The sequence below is a fragment of the Coptis chinensis genome, chromosome 5 (genome assembly GCF_015680905.1).
Source record: "Coptis chinensis isolate HL-2020 chromosome 5, ASM1568090v1, whole genome shotgun sequence".
NCBI classification, from domain to species: domain Eukaryota; kingdom Viridiplantae; phylum Streptophyta; class Magnoliopsida; order Ranunculales; family Ranunculaceae; genus Coptis; species Coptis chinensis.
This window is the reverse complement of record NC_141460.1, coordinates 36491980-36505985: the sequence shown is the minus strand read 5'-3', so window position 1 is coordinate 36505985 and position 14006 is coordinate 36491980. Positions and strand designations below refer to the sequence as shown.

The 14006-nt window shown below is 38.2% G+C and overlaps 2 protein-coding genes across 2 annotated transcripts; both read right to left on the bottom strand.

Annotated features, from left to right (window-relative positions):
• Positions 1–739: 739 nt before the first annotated feature.
• On the bottom strand, positions 740–1174 carry LOC147497417 (uncharacterized). Its single transcript, XM_086562880.1, has one exon. The coding sequence runs from the start codon at positions 1172–1174 to the stop codon at positions 740–742; it is 435 nt and encodes a 144-aa protein (XP_086419006.1).
• Positions 1175–8798: 7624 nt separating this feature from the next.
• On the bottom strand, positions 8799–9758 carry LOC147497416 (uncharacterized). Its single transcript, XM_086559959.1, has one exon. It carries the CDS (start codon positions 9688–9690, stop codon positions 8962–8964), a length of 729 nt encoding a protein of 242 aa, XP_086416085.1. The 5' UTR covers positions 9691–9758; the 3' UTR covers positions 8799–8961.
• Positions 9759–14006: the final 4248 nt, after the last annotated feature.

Below are 14006 nucleotides of genomic sequence, written 5' to 3'. Positions count from 1 at the left end.
TAGATTTTAGGTTCTTACACCACACTTGCCAATGGTCGACAATGAGGGACAAATAGTAGTTGAACGAGTTGCAGTTTTGGGGTGACGAATGGTACCCCGACACAACAAAGTCGTTACTCAACTCCTGGTACAATGGTCCAACTCAATGCCTGAGGATGCTACTTGGGAGGATTTAACCCATCTAACAGCGAGTTTCCCAAACTTTCATCCTTAAGGGCAAGGATGCTTTGAGGGAAAGGTATTGTCATGTCCCAAGACATTGACAAAGGATATGGGTGTCATTTCTTTTACGCTAGAGGGTTGTTTGGTTTTCTATAGTTTATTTAGATGTTACCAAGTGTAAGGTTAGTATCATCTTTTGTTAGGTGAGAAAGCTTATATATGGATAGAAAAAGAAAAGAGAGGCCCAGCTAAGAAGACACTAGAAAAAACCAGGCTCTTGTGTTTACGTTGTGAACTCAGTTACCGTTTGCTTATAGAACTAGCTTTGATTTAGTTCATAACAGATGACCTACTTATGCAAGAACTAAGGAACAGATTATCAATTCGACTAATTCAAGAAGGCCTCACAGAAGATAACAAAAGATTATGAACAATGACAACAACAGTTTAAGCATTTTTAAAAATTTTGCACAAACCAAAAATAACAACAAACAAATCCACTGCAATTCTAATAATTTTCATTAAAGAAACAACACAAATCTTGAAAACTAAATTACAGTAAACTAGGATCTCCTCCTCAAAACTCAGACGCCGACGACGATTTCGAATACCCAACATAATCCAATTTAACACCTAGAGTAGCGTAAAATTGACTTTTAAATTTCAACCTCAAAGAATCCAAAACATCTTGAACAGACTCATCTTCAGGTTCCATCATTGGATATTTCTTAACCAAATCTTCCATTTGTTTAATACTTTTCTGTACTCTACTTGAAAAACAAGATGAATCCATTTGTATAGCTGAGTTCCATATATTAATACAACCTTTGTAAAACCCCAACTCTTCTCCTACTTCAAAACCATGTTTTAGTCCTACTTCTTTCCCTTCTTCTTTTCCTGAGAGTTTACCATCTTTATATCCATCTTTGTACCCTTCCTCAAAATGGGTGTCTTCTAAATTTAATGATGAGTCGAATATGTCTGACAAATTTTGTTGAGATTCAGTTGCCATGATTTTTTATAAAAGAAAGAAAGAGAGAGATTTTCTTTTCTACCTTTGCTGTGTTCCAGTGGAGTTCTCAGATTCCTCCACGTGTCCCCTTTTTTTTTATCCCTAACCCAACCTCGTCGGCCAAAAAGGGAAAATGTTGGCGGCGATGCGAGGGCTCGAACCTCGCACCTCGAAACCTTTCTGCTTTACAAGAAGTGCCAGCCCAAATCCTGATTAACAAAACGAGAGAATGTGTTTGTTGTGAAGGTGTTTAGCAATAACATGGGAAAGAAATATTAGCCGAGCATCACAAAGTGTAAGGAGGGTGAGAACTGGACTTAAGTTACATTTATTAGGGCATCTCCAATGGGGGGGGTGTAAACCGTATAGAGTGGAAATTTTACACCCCAAATATAAAAAAACTTTCTCCAATGGGGGTGCTATACCGTAGGTAATAGTGTATTAGCTAATAGAGAGGGTGGGGAATTCCCTCTCGCTTATTAGTTAATAAAAGCCCTGACGTCACTTAAAATAACGTCTTTAACTTAAAAACTCGGACGTCACTTCAACACACGTTTGAAGCTTTATTTTTCTGTTTGCGACGGTCTAAGTCCGTCGCTCAGTGATTTAAAACTGTTAAAAACACAGACGTTGCTTTGAATGACGTTTGAAAGTGGACCACTATTTGTTTTAAGCTTTTGCGACGGACCAAATCCATTATTTTACATTATTTTGAATGGGCTGTGACAGTTTAAGTCCGTTGCTATCTATTTTTACACATTTGTCTTCACCTACCATTGGAATAGCCACAAATAGTAAATATATACTTTATGTATTTGGGATTTCTCTAGAGTGTATAAACCTAATGGCGCCTATGTGGAGCCTATGTGGAGGTGGATTTTTCCACTCTCCATTGGAGATGCCCTTAAGCGGTTAAGCTTAACTTGGCGAAAGTTAAAATGACACGTCTTGAAGATGATGTGGTTGTATTAATGAAGAAGCGAGTTATCGACATAGCTGGACTATTATATAAAAGATGCATACAAGGTGCATGTTTTATAGTTATTAGTTATTTGATCCGAAATAAATTAGGTTTCTTTGTTAGATTTGCCTATGGCTATGGTGATAGAAGGAGCTGATGCGCTTGGGTTGGTTGATAAGAAGGAGCTTAAAGGGATGGTAAGTAGTATGCAAATTGAATTTTACGTTGAGTTTTTTATTAGTCAATTTTTTAGATTTCCACCCCCAATTTCACAGCACGACCAAGTCAGCCCCATTTGACTAGATTCTATCCGGCTAGTGCATGTGCAATGTCAATTCTACCCCTCATCATGTAAAACTGTTTTTTAGATTTCCACCCCCAACAACTTTTCCAATCAAACTTCCACCCCCAGTTGTTCCATTATTAGACTTCTAGCCCCAATTTTATAGCATGACCAAGTCAGCCCCCTTTGACTAGATGCCATCCGGTTAGTGCATGTGCAATGTCAATTCTATCCCTCATCATGTAAAATTACCAAAATACCCTTTGACCCTCACAAGACCAAAACCAATCCCATTGCCACGTGTCGTAATCACAACTATTTAATTCAATGAACATAAATATTTTACTTAAATGATGTCGACTACCCCTGCTCACCTAAAATTACAAAACTAACCTCACTCATGTTTGCATTAACTGCCACGTGTCATCATCATCAACCGCCATGTGTCATTATCATCAACTGCCATGTGTCATCATTCCAGTTCAGGTCCACCATAGCAGTTGTCACGTGTCATCATCATCAATTGCGATGTGTCATCATCATCATCAACTGTCACATGTCATCATTCCAGTTCATGTCAACCATAACAGTTGACACGTGGCAGTTGATGATGATGACACATGGCGGTTGATGCAAACATGAGTGAGATTAGTTTGGTAATTTTTGGTGGGCAGGATAGTCAACATCATTTAAGCAAAATATTTATGATCGTTGGATTAAATGGTTGTGATGACGCCACATGGCAATTGGATTGGTTTTGGTCATGTGAGGGTCAAAGGGTATTTTGGTAATTTTACATGGTAAGGGGTAGAATTGACATTGCACATGCACTAACTGGATGGTATCCAGTCAAAGGGGGCTGACTTGGTCATGCTGCAAAATTGGGAGTGGAAGTCTAATAATGGAAGAATTGGGGGTGGAAGTCTAATTGGCAAAGTTGCTGGGGGTGGAAATCTAAAAAACTGTTTTATATGGTGAGGGGGTAGAATTGACATTGCATGTGCACTAATCGGATGACATCCAGTCAAAGGGCTGACTTGGTCATGCTGTGAAATTGGGGTGGAAGTCTAATAATGGAAGAACTGGGGTGGAAGTCTAATTGGCAAAGTTGCTGGGGGTGGAAATCTAAAAAACTGTTTATCAGTGGATGTGTATGCCGTTTTGATTCTAGTTTGTATGTGCCTTTGAAATGTTTGGAGAGCCATAACAAGATTCATCGTTACATGTTAGTGGGAGCTTTTCATCTGGGTGTTCGAATATCTATATCAGAGGAGTTAATTCCAGCTTATTGTTACTTTCTAGGCCAGTTCAAGGGCATATAGAAAGTGAGAAACACCTGGAAAATGGGCTTCCCCGTCTTTGTAGACATAAACTCGTAGTATCAACGAATAATTTTGAAAATCCAGCTACATCCTTTGGTAGTGCACTAAAAACTTTGACACCGGATTGTGGAGACATGGGTGCTGCTATATAATTTGTTTGTACTTTATAAGTTTAATATTGTTGGTCCAGGATAAAGGTGCATACCATTAGCAATCTCATAGCAACAATTAGTTTAGGCTAGTGGGGTGCAAATTTGATGGCAATGCCTTGCTTCACAAGTCTTTGGCATTCTTCTCAAAGTATTTTGCCATAATCACAATCTCTATGAATAGTTTGATCTTTGTTGTTTGAGGTTTAGTGGGATTCTCTACTAAGGGGCATTGGGAGCTCTTTCCTGTTTCTCTCTGCCCATGTTCAAGTGGAAAAGATATCTTTGTTCTTTGGGTGTTTGTTAACAAAGCCTTACATGTTCGGGGTCATTGCATACTTCAACTTGCTAGAGGAATAAATTTAATGTGACACATCTGTGTCATCCCCCAAAAAAAAATAAAACCTCTCTTCCTTATATTGTTTGTGGCAAAGGGGTCTATAATACAATTCCCAGAATTTTTTGGACTTCCTGATTTCCACAATTAAGCAAATATTGCATATTGCTCCAACGGGTCATTCATATGGTCTTTCTGACTCAGCTTTCAATATGAGCTCACCTTTTGAAATAATTCGTTCACTCATTTACATCTCTTTTGACTTTTCTGTGTCATTTTCTATTTGTTATTCTTCTGTTCTAATTAGATCCAATTTTCATTTTTTCTTTTTTCTTATTCCAAGTTTTCCTATCACTATTGTATCTGATGCACATGTGATTGATTCAAATTAAAACTTCACAAGTTCGGAACTGTCCTTTTAGGTTTTGTACGAATGATGCATAATGTTGTCTGTTAATGGTACTTAAAATATGCTTTCTAGCTGTTTTCAGGTTGGGGGTGGGGCTTATGTGCTTTTGTATATAGTAAGAAAAATGGAAAATGTTTATTGCACGGTTTATTATTCTTTGTTTTTTGTTGAATATTAGGTCTTCTTTGTATCGTTTTTTATGCTTACACAATTTTAATGACCTGTTGTTAAAGACGAGCTGTTGGGAAAGCTTATGAGCACATAAGCCATTACATTCGGTCACATCAAGGAGGTCACGACCAGATCTCTCCACTTCTTCTGCCCCCATACCTTTTTGGAATCTACATTGAACTTGCAAGGGAGTTGATTACTTGAAACTGAGAAATCACCATAACAGTGAATTCCAATGCTTTGATATGTGGGCTTTGTTGTGGATGGAAGGTAAACGAGGCTATGGCGACTGAAATAAATGAAGAGTTTCGGAGTCCATGCGTATGAGATTGGTGGGGAGTCCGTGCATTTCAGAGTTGCAGCTAGATGGGAAATGTCTTGAAAGATCCTGATGTACTATGAAAATGAAGAAACAATGGCCTAAACCCATCTTTGCTTTGCTGTAGCTCAGTTTGAATGATCCATGTATGAGTGGACTAACGGAATTTCTGGTAAAGATGTGCAAGGGAATTGGTGCCTTTGGTTATTTATACATGATAACATGACCAAATCTTTTGGATGTGGGCAGATGGTGACTGGAAGTGGAAAACGTACTTGTTCATTCTCCTGCTGTTGTGAAGTCTCTGGGTTTCATCAAGTCGGTCAAAATGTGGTGATTTGTGTCCATAGCTCCTGTTGCATCATATAGTACTAACCAAGCCTAAATTCCTGTTATATGCTTGTACCATCATCATTGCCATCACCGTTACGAGGTTTAGTTCACCATACAATTATTTGAAGTGAAGAAGCAACAAAGTACAACAATCAAAGAGTCATTCTTGAACTCAAACCGGATTCAAGATTTTTTTATCAGATTGGGTGAAAGACTCTTGCTACTTAAAAGTTCATTGAAAGTTAATAGAATATTACGTTTTGAAGTAGAATGGTGCCTTAAAATCAAGAAAATTTAAAGAAGTCAATAACATTGTTTTCGACAATCTTGTGATACCTAGGGAAAGGAAAGGAAAGGAAAAGTATGGGCAGTCCACCTTTTCCGTTAGTTTGGTGTGTTTGCCATGGAAAGAAAATAGCGACCATTACAACTCTGACAGCATACGAAGCGCACAAAAAGAGAGGACAGAATATGAAGCATCCAAAGCAATTTAAAAAAAACCAGCAGTATATTTTAACTCCCCGAGTGACCCATGTAGGGACGCATGGTCAATTCACAAGAATCAGGAACTCCCCCTCACTAAGAGAGCCATAAACAAATCAACGAAGTAGCTATAGGTGACTCCCCCTCACTGAGAGAGCCTGAAACAAACCAACCAAAAAACACGCTAGGTGGTAGTCGGGCGGTGGGAGAACACCTAGCGCCTAGCCTTCTAAACAATGTCTAGACAGCTAGGCGCTAGGCAGTTTTTTTTTCTTAATATATATAGTAATACACACTTATACTAAAGAAAATCATTTACCATAACTCAAAAAATAAACACAAATAAAGATACTTATTACAAAAATGCATAATAGTTAAAAAATATTGACTTTATATCAAAACATACTCTTTGTTATTGTGACATATAATTTACATTACATTAGACTTTAATCTTTTTAACTCATTCAAATCTTAAGCCTATATAGGCCTTTAATTTTCGACATTTAAAAAACTTGCCTGGACCGCCTAGCCTAGCCCGCCTAATCTGTCCGCCTAGACCCGCCTAGTCGGTCTACCAATTTTTTAAACGACTTGGGCCTAGGTGAGTCGGTTGGGCACTGCCTTATCGACGCGAATGCATTCTCCAAACCAGTCCATAAAATCATCAAATTTAAAACAACTTAGCACCCATTTTATATCAAATAAAATGAGTATCAAGTAACCCAAATAACGACCAAGAAAGCAGCCCATGTGTCAACAGGTTCTGACTTTGCAGAAAGTAAAGAATTGGATAACTGAAACAAACGAAAAACAGACTACACACTTGCAATACCAAGTTTGTCCAATCTACGACTATGGAGACTGAGACATGTCCAAATAGATACTAAACCTGGCTAAAGGATCTGTAACATAAGGACATGTCAGCTGCTGAAACAAACTTTCCAAGCTAGAGATATGTAAGCACCTGAAACTTAAGGCTGATTCACCTAACGAACAGACAACACAATAAACAGAAACACTAGAGCGCCGAAGATGTCCAAATGTGAATAAAACAGACCACAAAGAAATTTGACAGTGAAGGCTAAACATGTGGTAATATGGTCAAAATTGTGAAATAATCTTGCAGTACGAAACCACACAATCAGTACCCAAATACACACTCACCGAACCATTATAAACAACCTTGTCAAGAAGGAAACATCCTCAACTCTCAAGTGTGTCTGTGTGTGAACTGTGAAAAAGAATTAAGTTCACACTGAACAGGTATAAGCTATGCTGAAATTTCACTCAAGAAAACCTGAAAACAGTCTAATCAATATTCTCATTGATCCACTAGCAAACCAATACTCCTCGACAAGCATTAACGTACCGAAAAGAAAGAAAGATGATCACAACCAGTCTCCCCTTCAATGATGATGATATGTGATGAAATATGAAATGCCACATGCATCATGAACTAAGAATCTCCCCCTAAACAGCTGCATGATGCAAACAAATAAATAAATATATTTAACAACTATTTGACTACCTTTTTATTGATATGGAAGATAACTTGAGATAATCAGCCAAAAGAAGACTGTCCAAAAGATTGATTCAACTAAACAGAGAACACTAAACCAGACTCTAGGAATCATCTCAACACAATCAAACCCATTAAATAATTAGTGTGTTATGAACAGGCAGACAAAGACCCAGCAGCAGATGTCTCACACCCTCACAATCTGCCAAGCAGCTCAAGGCTTGCTCGCATTAAGGAATTATTTCCAGCGTCTCATAACTCTAAGGTCATTCTGGGCTTGGTCACCCTCGTGGACCAGCCTACTGCAATCAAGGAACTCACAGCCTTACTGATTATCTGTTGCGCAAGACATGATCCTGAAAAGTCTGAAGCAGTCCTTACACCCCAGACATGATGCACAAAGGCTTGTCGCACTCTCTCTCTCTCTCTATCTCCCCCTGAATGACTAGACAAATTTCTACACTTACACACAGACTGATAACTTAGGTTAGTGCAGTCTGTTTGTGCTAATCGCCACAACAGATGTATACACAGTTCTTCTAGACATACACAAGTACACAATCCCATATACTTTATATACTTTAACTTTTACAACAACAATAACAACGGAATGAAAAACTAGCACTCTCGAAACAATAGCAACAAAATGGAGATTCGAAAAAAGATATTTGCGAAATCAACAAGAGCATATTCTTCGAGAGCTATCCAACACCGAAATCTCCAATACTCAATAGTTATAAGCTATTAGAATATTCGTTTTATAGCACAATTTCATGCAACATCATATGCAAATAACTGGACTTCTATTCATCAAAGATGGTTTTTTTCATCCCTGTTTTTTTTTTCACTCAAGTACAGTTCTAACCAGTGGCGGAGCCATGTAGAGGCCAGGTAGGGTGTAGCCCCCCCTCAACTTGGGACAAAAACTAAATTAGTAGTACTTGTTTAGGCCCACCTAGTATTTTAAAATGAAAAAAAACTATTATTTAGGCACTAGGCATTAGGAGAAGGTTTGGTTTGCCCGGGTGACTCTATTTATACATTCGATGCTGTCATTTCTTGTCGACGCCAGGAAATAGTGGACTAAGGCTTGCTTTCCCAAGTACTTTTACAAAGTAAAACAAAGGCCCGCTCGAAAATAAATTAAAAGAATTTTTGGAGAAGTATGTAGTGGAGGTCATTCAGTCACTACCTCAAATGAGTTCCTCCTAGCACTTTACACTAGGCCCCCCCTGGAGAAATTTCCTGGCTCCGCCACTGGTTCTAACTACCATATTCTCTCATTTCAAGAAAAAAACAAGTGAAGTAGTGATTAACAAAATTATGAGACTTGTAAGCTACAGAAGCACACAAATTGTCAATAAACAAGTCTTCCACCGTAACGGGATAAATTCAACATGCAAAATGTAAAGTTATTTGAAATAAAATTAAGCCCATTCCAAAACAAACAGTAGTAAAAAAAAAAAAAAAAAGTAAACAAAGACCCAAACCTAAAACCTTCTCATCTGAGCTTCTTGGCAGTCTTCTTATTCGTAGCCGCATTAATACTCTCACTATACCCATCAATAGGCGGAGTCAAAGTGGCCATATACCGATTAACAGGAAACGGAGTTAAATCCGGTATTAAAGCGGCAACTTTCAAATTATCAGGTAATGCCTGGATAGCTTCTTTCTTCAACTTCAATAAATTCGTTTCGGCCGCTCTTCTCTTCCTATGCTGTCTCATTAAAACTCTACTATACTCTTTAGCAAGGCGTCTCCCATCTTCAACAGTTAATTCATATTTAGGAATCTTTTCAGCATCAACTAACCCTAATGAAATTAAATCTAATCCAGGTGTACCCATAATAGCCTTATCTTCTTCTTTCCCATTTTTCTTTAATTTCATCTCGTCTAATTCTCGTTGACGACCTTTTGAGATGAGACCTAGTTTTTCTCGTTCAGCTTCTCGTGATTTTTGTTTTGGTGTTAAGTAACGGATTGGGGTTGATGCGGTTAGACAGGAGTCAACCATTTTGTCGACACGTCCTCCGCCTTCAGTTGGTGACTGGGTTTTAGCTGCTCCTCCTCCTCCTCCTCCTTTTTTCTTTGGGACTACTGACCTTTTCAGTGGTCCTGCTCCATCTTTTACTTTCCCTTTCCCTTTTGCTGTTCCACTTACTGAACATTTTTGGAGGAATTGGGAACTTAGGGTTGAGGAAATCAATGGGTTTAGTTTTGTTCGAATCATTTTTTTTTTTTTTTTTTGGGGTGAGTGAAGAAGAGTGGCGAGGGTTTTAGGCTTTGTTTTCAAGTGTGTTCGCGATTGAGAACAAACTATACACGTGTTCAAATCTCGAGCGTCGAGGCTTTCACGACCAAACAGAATTACGACCAGTAATGGGTCGTGCCCCAACTTAAACAGATCTACTTAGAGTAGGAGAGCTACCAAAAAAAACACCAAAATTTTTTACCAAAAAAACACCAATCAACTTTAGGAGCAACATCAAATTTTCGACATCAAACTACGCAGTTTTGTATAAACCGCGCCATATAGCTCACGCGGTTTTTCCAAAACCGCACCACTAAAGCCCAACTGACAGGCCCAAGCCCACGCGGTTTTAAGAAAACCGCGCCATGTATCGTACATAATTTTTTTTTTTTTTTTTTTTTTTTTTTTTTTTCCCAATCTCTGGCGTGGTTTTCACAAAACCGCGCCATATAAGCCCAATTAGAAGTCTAAGCCCACGCGATTTTGCCAAAATCGCGTGAGTGATTTGATACAGCACCAAACTTGGAACCAAATATTAGCCTATTTGGTGTTTGGTTTGGTGTTTTCATCAACATGTGACTCTCCTGAAGTTGAAAAAACACCAAATTGTTGAAAATTTGGTGTTTGATGCTAGGTTAATATTACTCCTAAAGATGCTCTTATATTTAGAGCATTCCAAATGCAGGAATGTGACAATATTCACCTCTTTATGGTTCAAATCATTTTTTTCCAAAATTAAGCTAGGGTTAGGCAGACCCTCACATGTATTACCAATAAAAACTATAATCTAACATTCATCTTCCTAGAAGCGTCTTCCTCCACTATTACAGTCAACTGATAATTTAATGGAGGAGTTAAGAAATTACAAAAATTCCATTTTGTCTCACAAAGGCCCGCCAGGTAGTCAGCTGCCCTGTTGCATTCCCTGAATACGTGGGAGAAAGACACAAGTTCAAACGCCTCCTTAATCTTATGAATGGCCTGGACCAAATCCTCACAAAACCAGGGAGGTTTTTCAAGCTTGTTAATAGTTTGGATAGCTCTCATAGAGTCTGACTCGACTTGAACTTGCTTAAACATCTTGTTTTCACAAAGTCTCAGACAAATTCAAACGCCTGCTTAAACATCTTGTCCAATGCAAAGGTAAATATGGTTGTGACTATTTTCCCAAGTCAAAACGAGGGTGAAACCTTCAACCGAGAAAGTGGCTGAGTTGTGAACTTCGGACGGGATGTTGGATTCCGTCTGGATTACAAAACTCATCAGACAGAATCCAACATCCCGTCTCGCTATATTTCTTTTTTTCCAAACGGAATCAAACATCCCGTTCGGAGTCCTAACAGTTGTTTCGCGTCTGTTGATATTAGACTCACCATACGAGATGTTTCATTCCGTCTCATTATAAAATACCAGACGGGATGTTATATTCCGTCTCGATCAAAAAGCCTCCAAACAGAATCCAACATCCCATCCGAGACTATTTTTCATCTTTGCATTGGGCAGTTTCACCTTGCTTTTCACCAAAACGGTGGAAAAGAGGGGAGATAGTGCCTACGTGGAGGTGAATAATAGTGGTTTGCATTGGGAATGCTCTTACTTTATAGAAATAAAAATATGGGGTAGAGGAACAGTAGTTTTGGTGTACGTCCCCTGGATATTTTGGTAATTTCACTGCCTATTGTGAGGGTATTTTAGTCTTTCCCATCTGTAGGTAATATCTCCAGATTTCTCGAATATTCCTCTCATGGAATTTCTCACTATTCACCTCTCTTGCAATTTCTCATTGTTCGTCTCTGACTTTGGATACTGTTCACCATCTTTGACCGCTACTATTCACACGTACATGAATAATAATTGATTTCTTCAATCTCGATACTTCGACATATAGCTATAGTTTTTTGTGGGGCTATGTTCATATTGATTATCTGTTCAAGCTTTCCCTCATTGGATGTCCTTCCTTTTGATTATGTCACTGAATCCAATCTATAAACCCGAAAACGAAACTATGCACGTTCCCTTTCACTAAGTAGGTAAAGTAGGCATACGAACCACTTTAGCTTTGCCTTAGACTCTATTGGAACAAAGCAAAGAAGGAAGGAGGCTGAATGAAGAAAGGAAAGGGATAAGGGCGGTCTTACTTCGTGTGAAGGCTGTTGGTTCGGGGGTTGGTACTGTAAGAGGGCAAAGAAGGTATGTAATTGTTATCCTAACGAATAAAGCACTACTATTCTATTTCAACCGCTTTTTATAGACCATCTCCCAGCCTTTACGAAATGTTATGATTTACTATTTTAGTTTTGTTCATATTTACTTATTTTTGTGATGTTGGTGTTTGTATTTAATGATCAAGTCGTGTGTGTTCTTTTGGCAACCATATAATTCAGTTGCACTCGATATGGATAACTTTGCCCAAGAGAGCTCATTAGGACTTAATGACAATGCAATCCATAGTCGTCGAGAGCGCCAACAAGAGAGAAAGAGAAATCGGCGCCAAAACATGACCGAGGAACAACTTTCCAGGCATAGAGAACGCGAACATCTACGTCAGCGAGAGAGAAGACAGCGGATGACTAATGAACAATGATCTATTGAACTAGAACGGAGACGTGAATACTATAGACGTCGAAGGAATGCTGTAACTGGTGACCGATTTCGATTCATGATAGACCACAAGAAAACGCTACCAATGTTGAAGGACCGAACCAAGTACAATCCCGAAGAGGATACATCTGAGATGACAATCGGGTTTCACAACATTAAGGTAATTGACTGTTTGGAATTTACTATAATCGGTTCTATGTTATTACCTCTGGCATTAACTTAATTATTTATTTATGCATGCCAATAATAAAGGATCAAGCCAACTTCAATCCCATATAGAGTCCATCCCAAATGACAATCAAGGTTCACAACATTCTATATTTGATTAGTTATATTACCATTAACATTCATATAATTGTCTAATTAGAGTTTACACACACACACACACACAGATATATATATATATAATGCTAAAGAATTGAGTCGGTTTAGGCATCAAATGAGAAATTTCTGAGCAGTTCTCGACTTTTCCAATGCTATCTTGCTGGAAAATTAATGCTATCGCAAGCTATTCCTTTTTTTTTTTTGGTGCAAGGTGTTGGCAGCATCTTGCGTGCTGTCTTGCTAAAATAATTGGTGTTATCGCAAGCTGCTCCTTTTGTTGGTGCAAGGATTTTAAGGTTGGCATCATTTTACTTTCTTTCATGCCTTTTTGTAGCTTTCTAGATCACCCTCTTTCATTTCTTTGTAGTTAATTTTTTACATTGTCGTGGGTCATACTAATCCATGGTTTTCTATATATTTTTTGCTCTAATCAATATGATAGTGCAATGTTTAATTATTAATAGTTTGGAGTTGTTATGTTTTCCTTAACATCAATCAATGCAAATTGAAACGTAGGTGTTAACAATTTACACTTTGTTCATTGTTTAGATCACATGTATGCACTTTACTTTCTGATCTAAATTGGAAATTATGAAGACTTAAGGTTTGCATCATTTAGCTTTCTTTGTTGCCTTTTAGTAGCTTTCTAGAGCACGCTCTTTCTTTCTTTTTGATATTATAATTTTTTGTAACACAATTATATGATTTTTTAAGATGTTCTCTTGACCGGCCATGTTATTTATGTTATTTGAAGCTGTTCAAGATGGATAACTCTTCCCATTCAAACTACCGTGTCGACACTCGAAAATGAGAACAACAGCAATAGAGGCAAAGAAATCACTACCAGCACATGAGTGAGGAACAACTTTCCTTACGCAGAGAACGCGACCGTCTTTGTCAACAAGCTCGACGGCGACAAATGACTGATGAACAAGAAGCCCTCGAATGAGAATGAAATCGTGAACAAAGATGTGCTTACTATCGGCGTCGAAGAAACATTGGTGCTGATCTTTCAAACATGATAAAATGCATTCACAGGAGATAGACCACGTCAATGTTGAGGAAGCAGGCCAATTTGAGTTCCATGGTGAGTCTGTGCCAGACAATAATCAAGTTTCCCAGCATTCAGGTACTTCCCTTTGTTAGATATTAGTAAGATTATTATTATTCTCCTTAATTGGATATCCAATCCGAATAGAAATGGAATACTTTGAAATACACATGGCCTCATATGTGAATATGAATCAATATTGGTTAGTTAAATGTATATCTAAAATTCCTAATGTCTTTGATCATATTGCAGATGCCCATATGATCGAAGCCTGTAGCCTGCATCTATCCTGGTATGTACTACCTGCATGTGTCTTAGT

Excerpts from the sequence above, each read along its gene's own strand:
- LOC147497417 (XM_086562880.1), bottom strand. The coding sequence starts at position 1,174 with ATGGCAACTGAATCTCAACAAAATTTGTCAGACATATTCGACTCATCA.
- LOC147497416 (XM_086559959.1), bottom strand. The coding sequence starts at position 9,690 with ATGATTCGAACAAAACTAAACCCATTGATTTCCTCAACCCTAAGTTCC.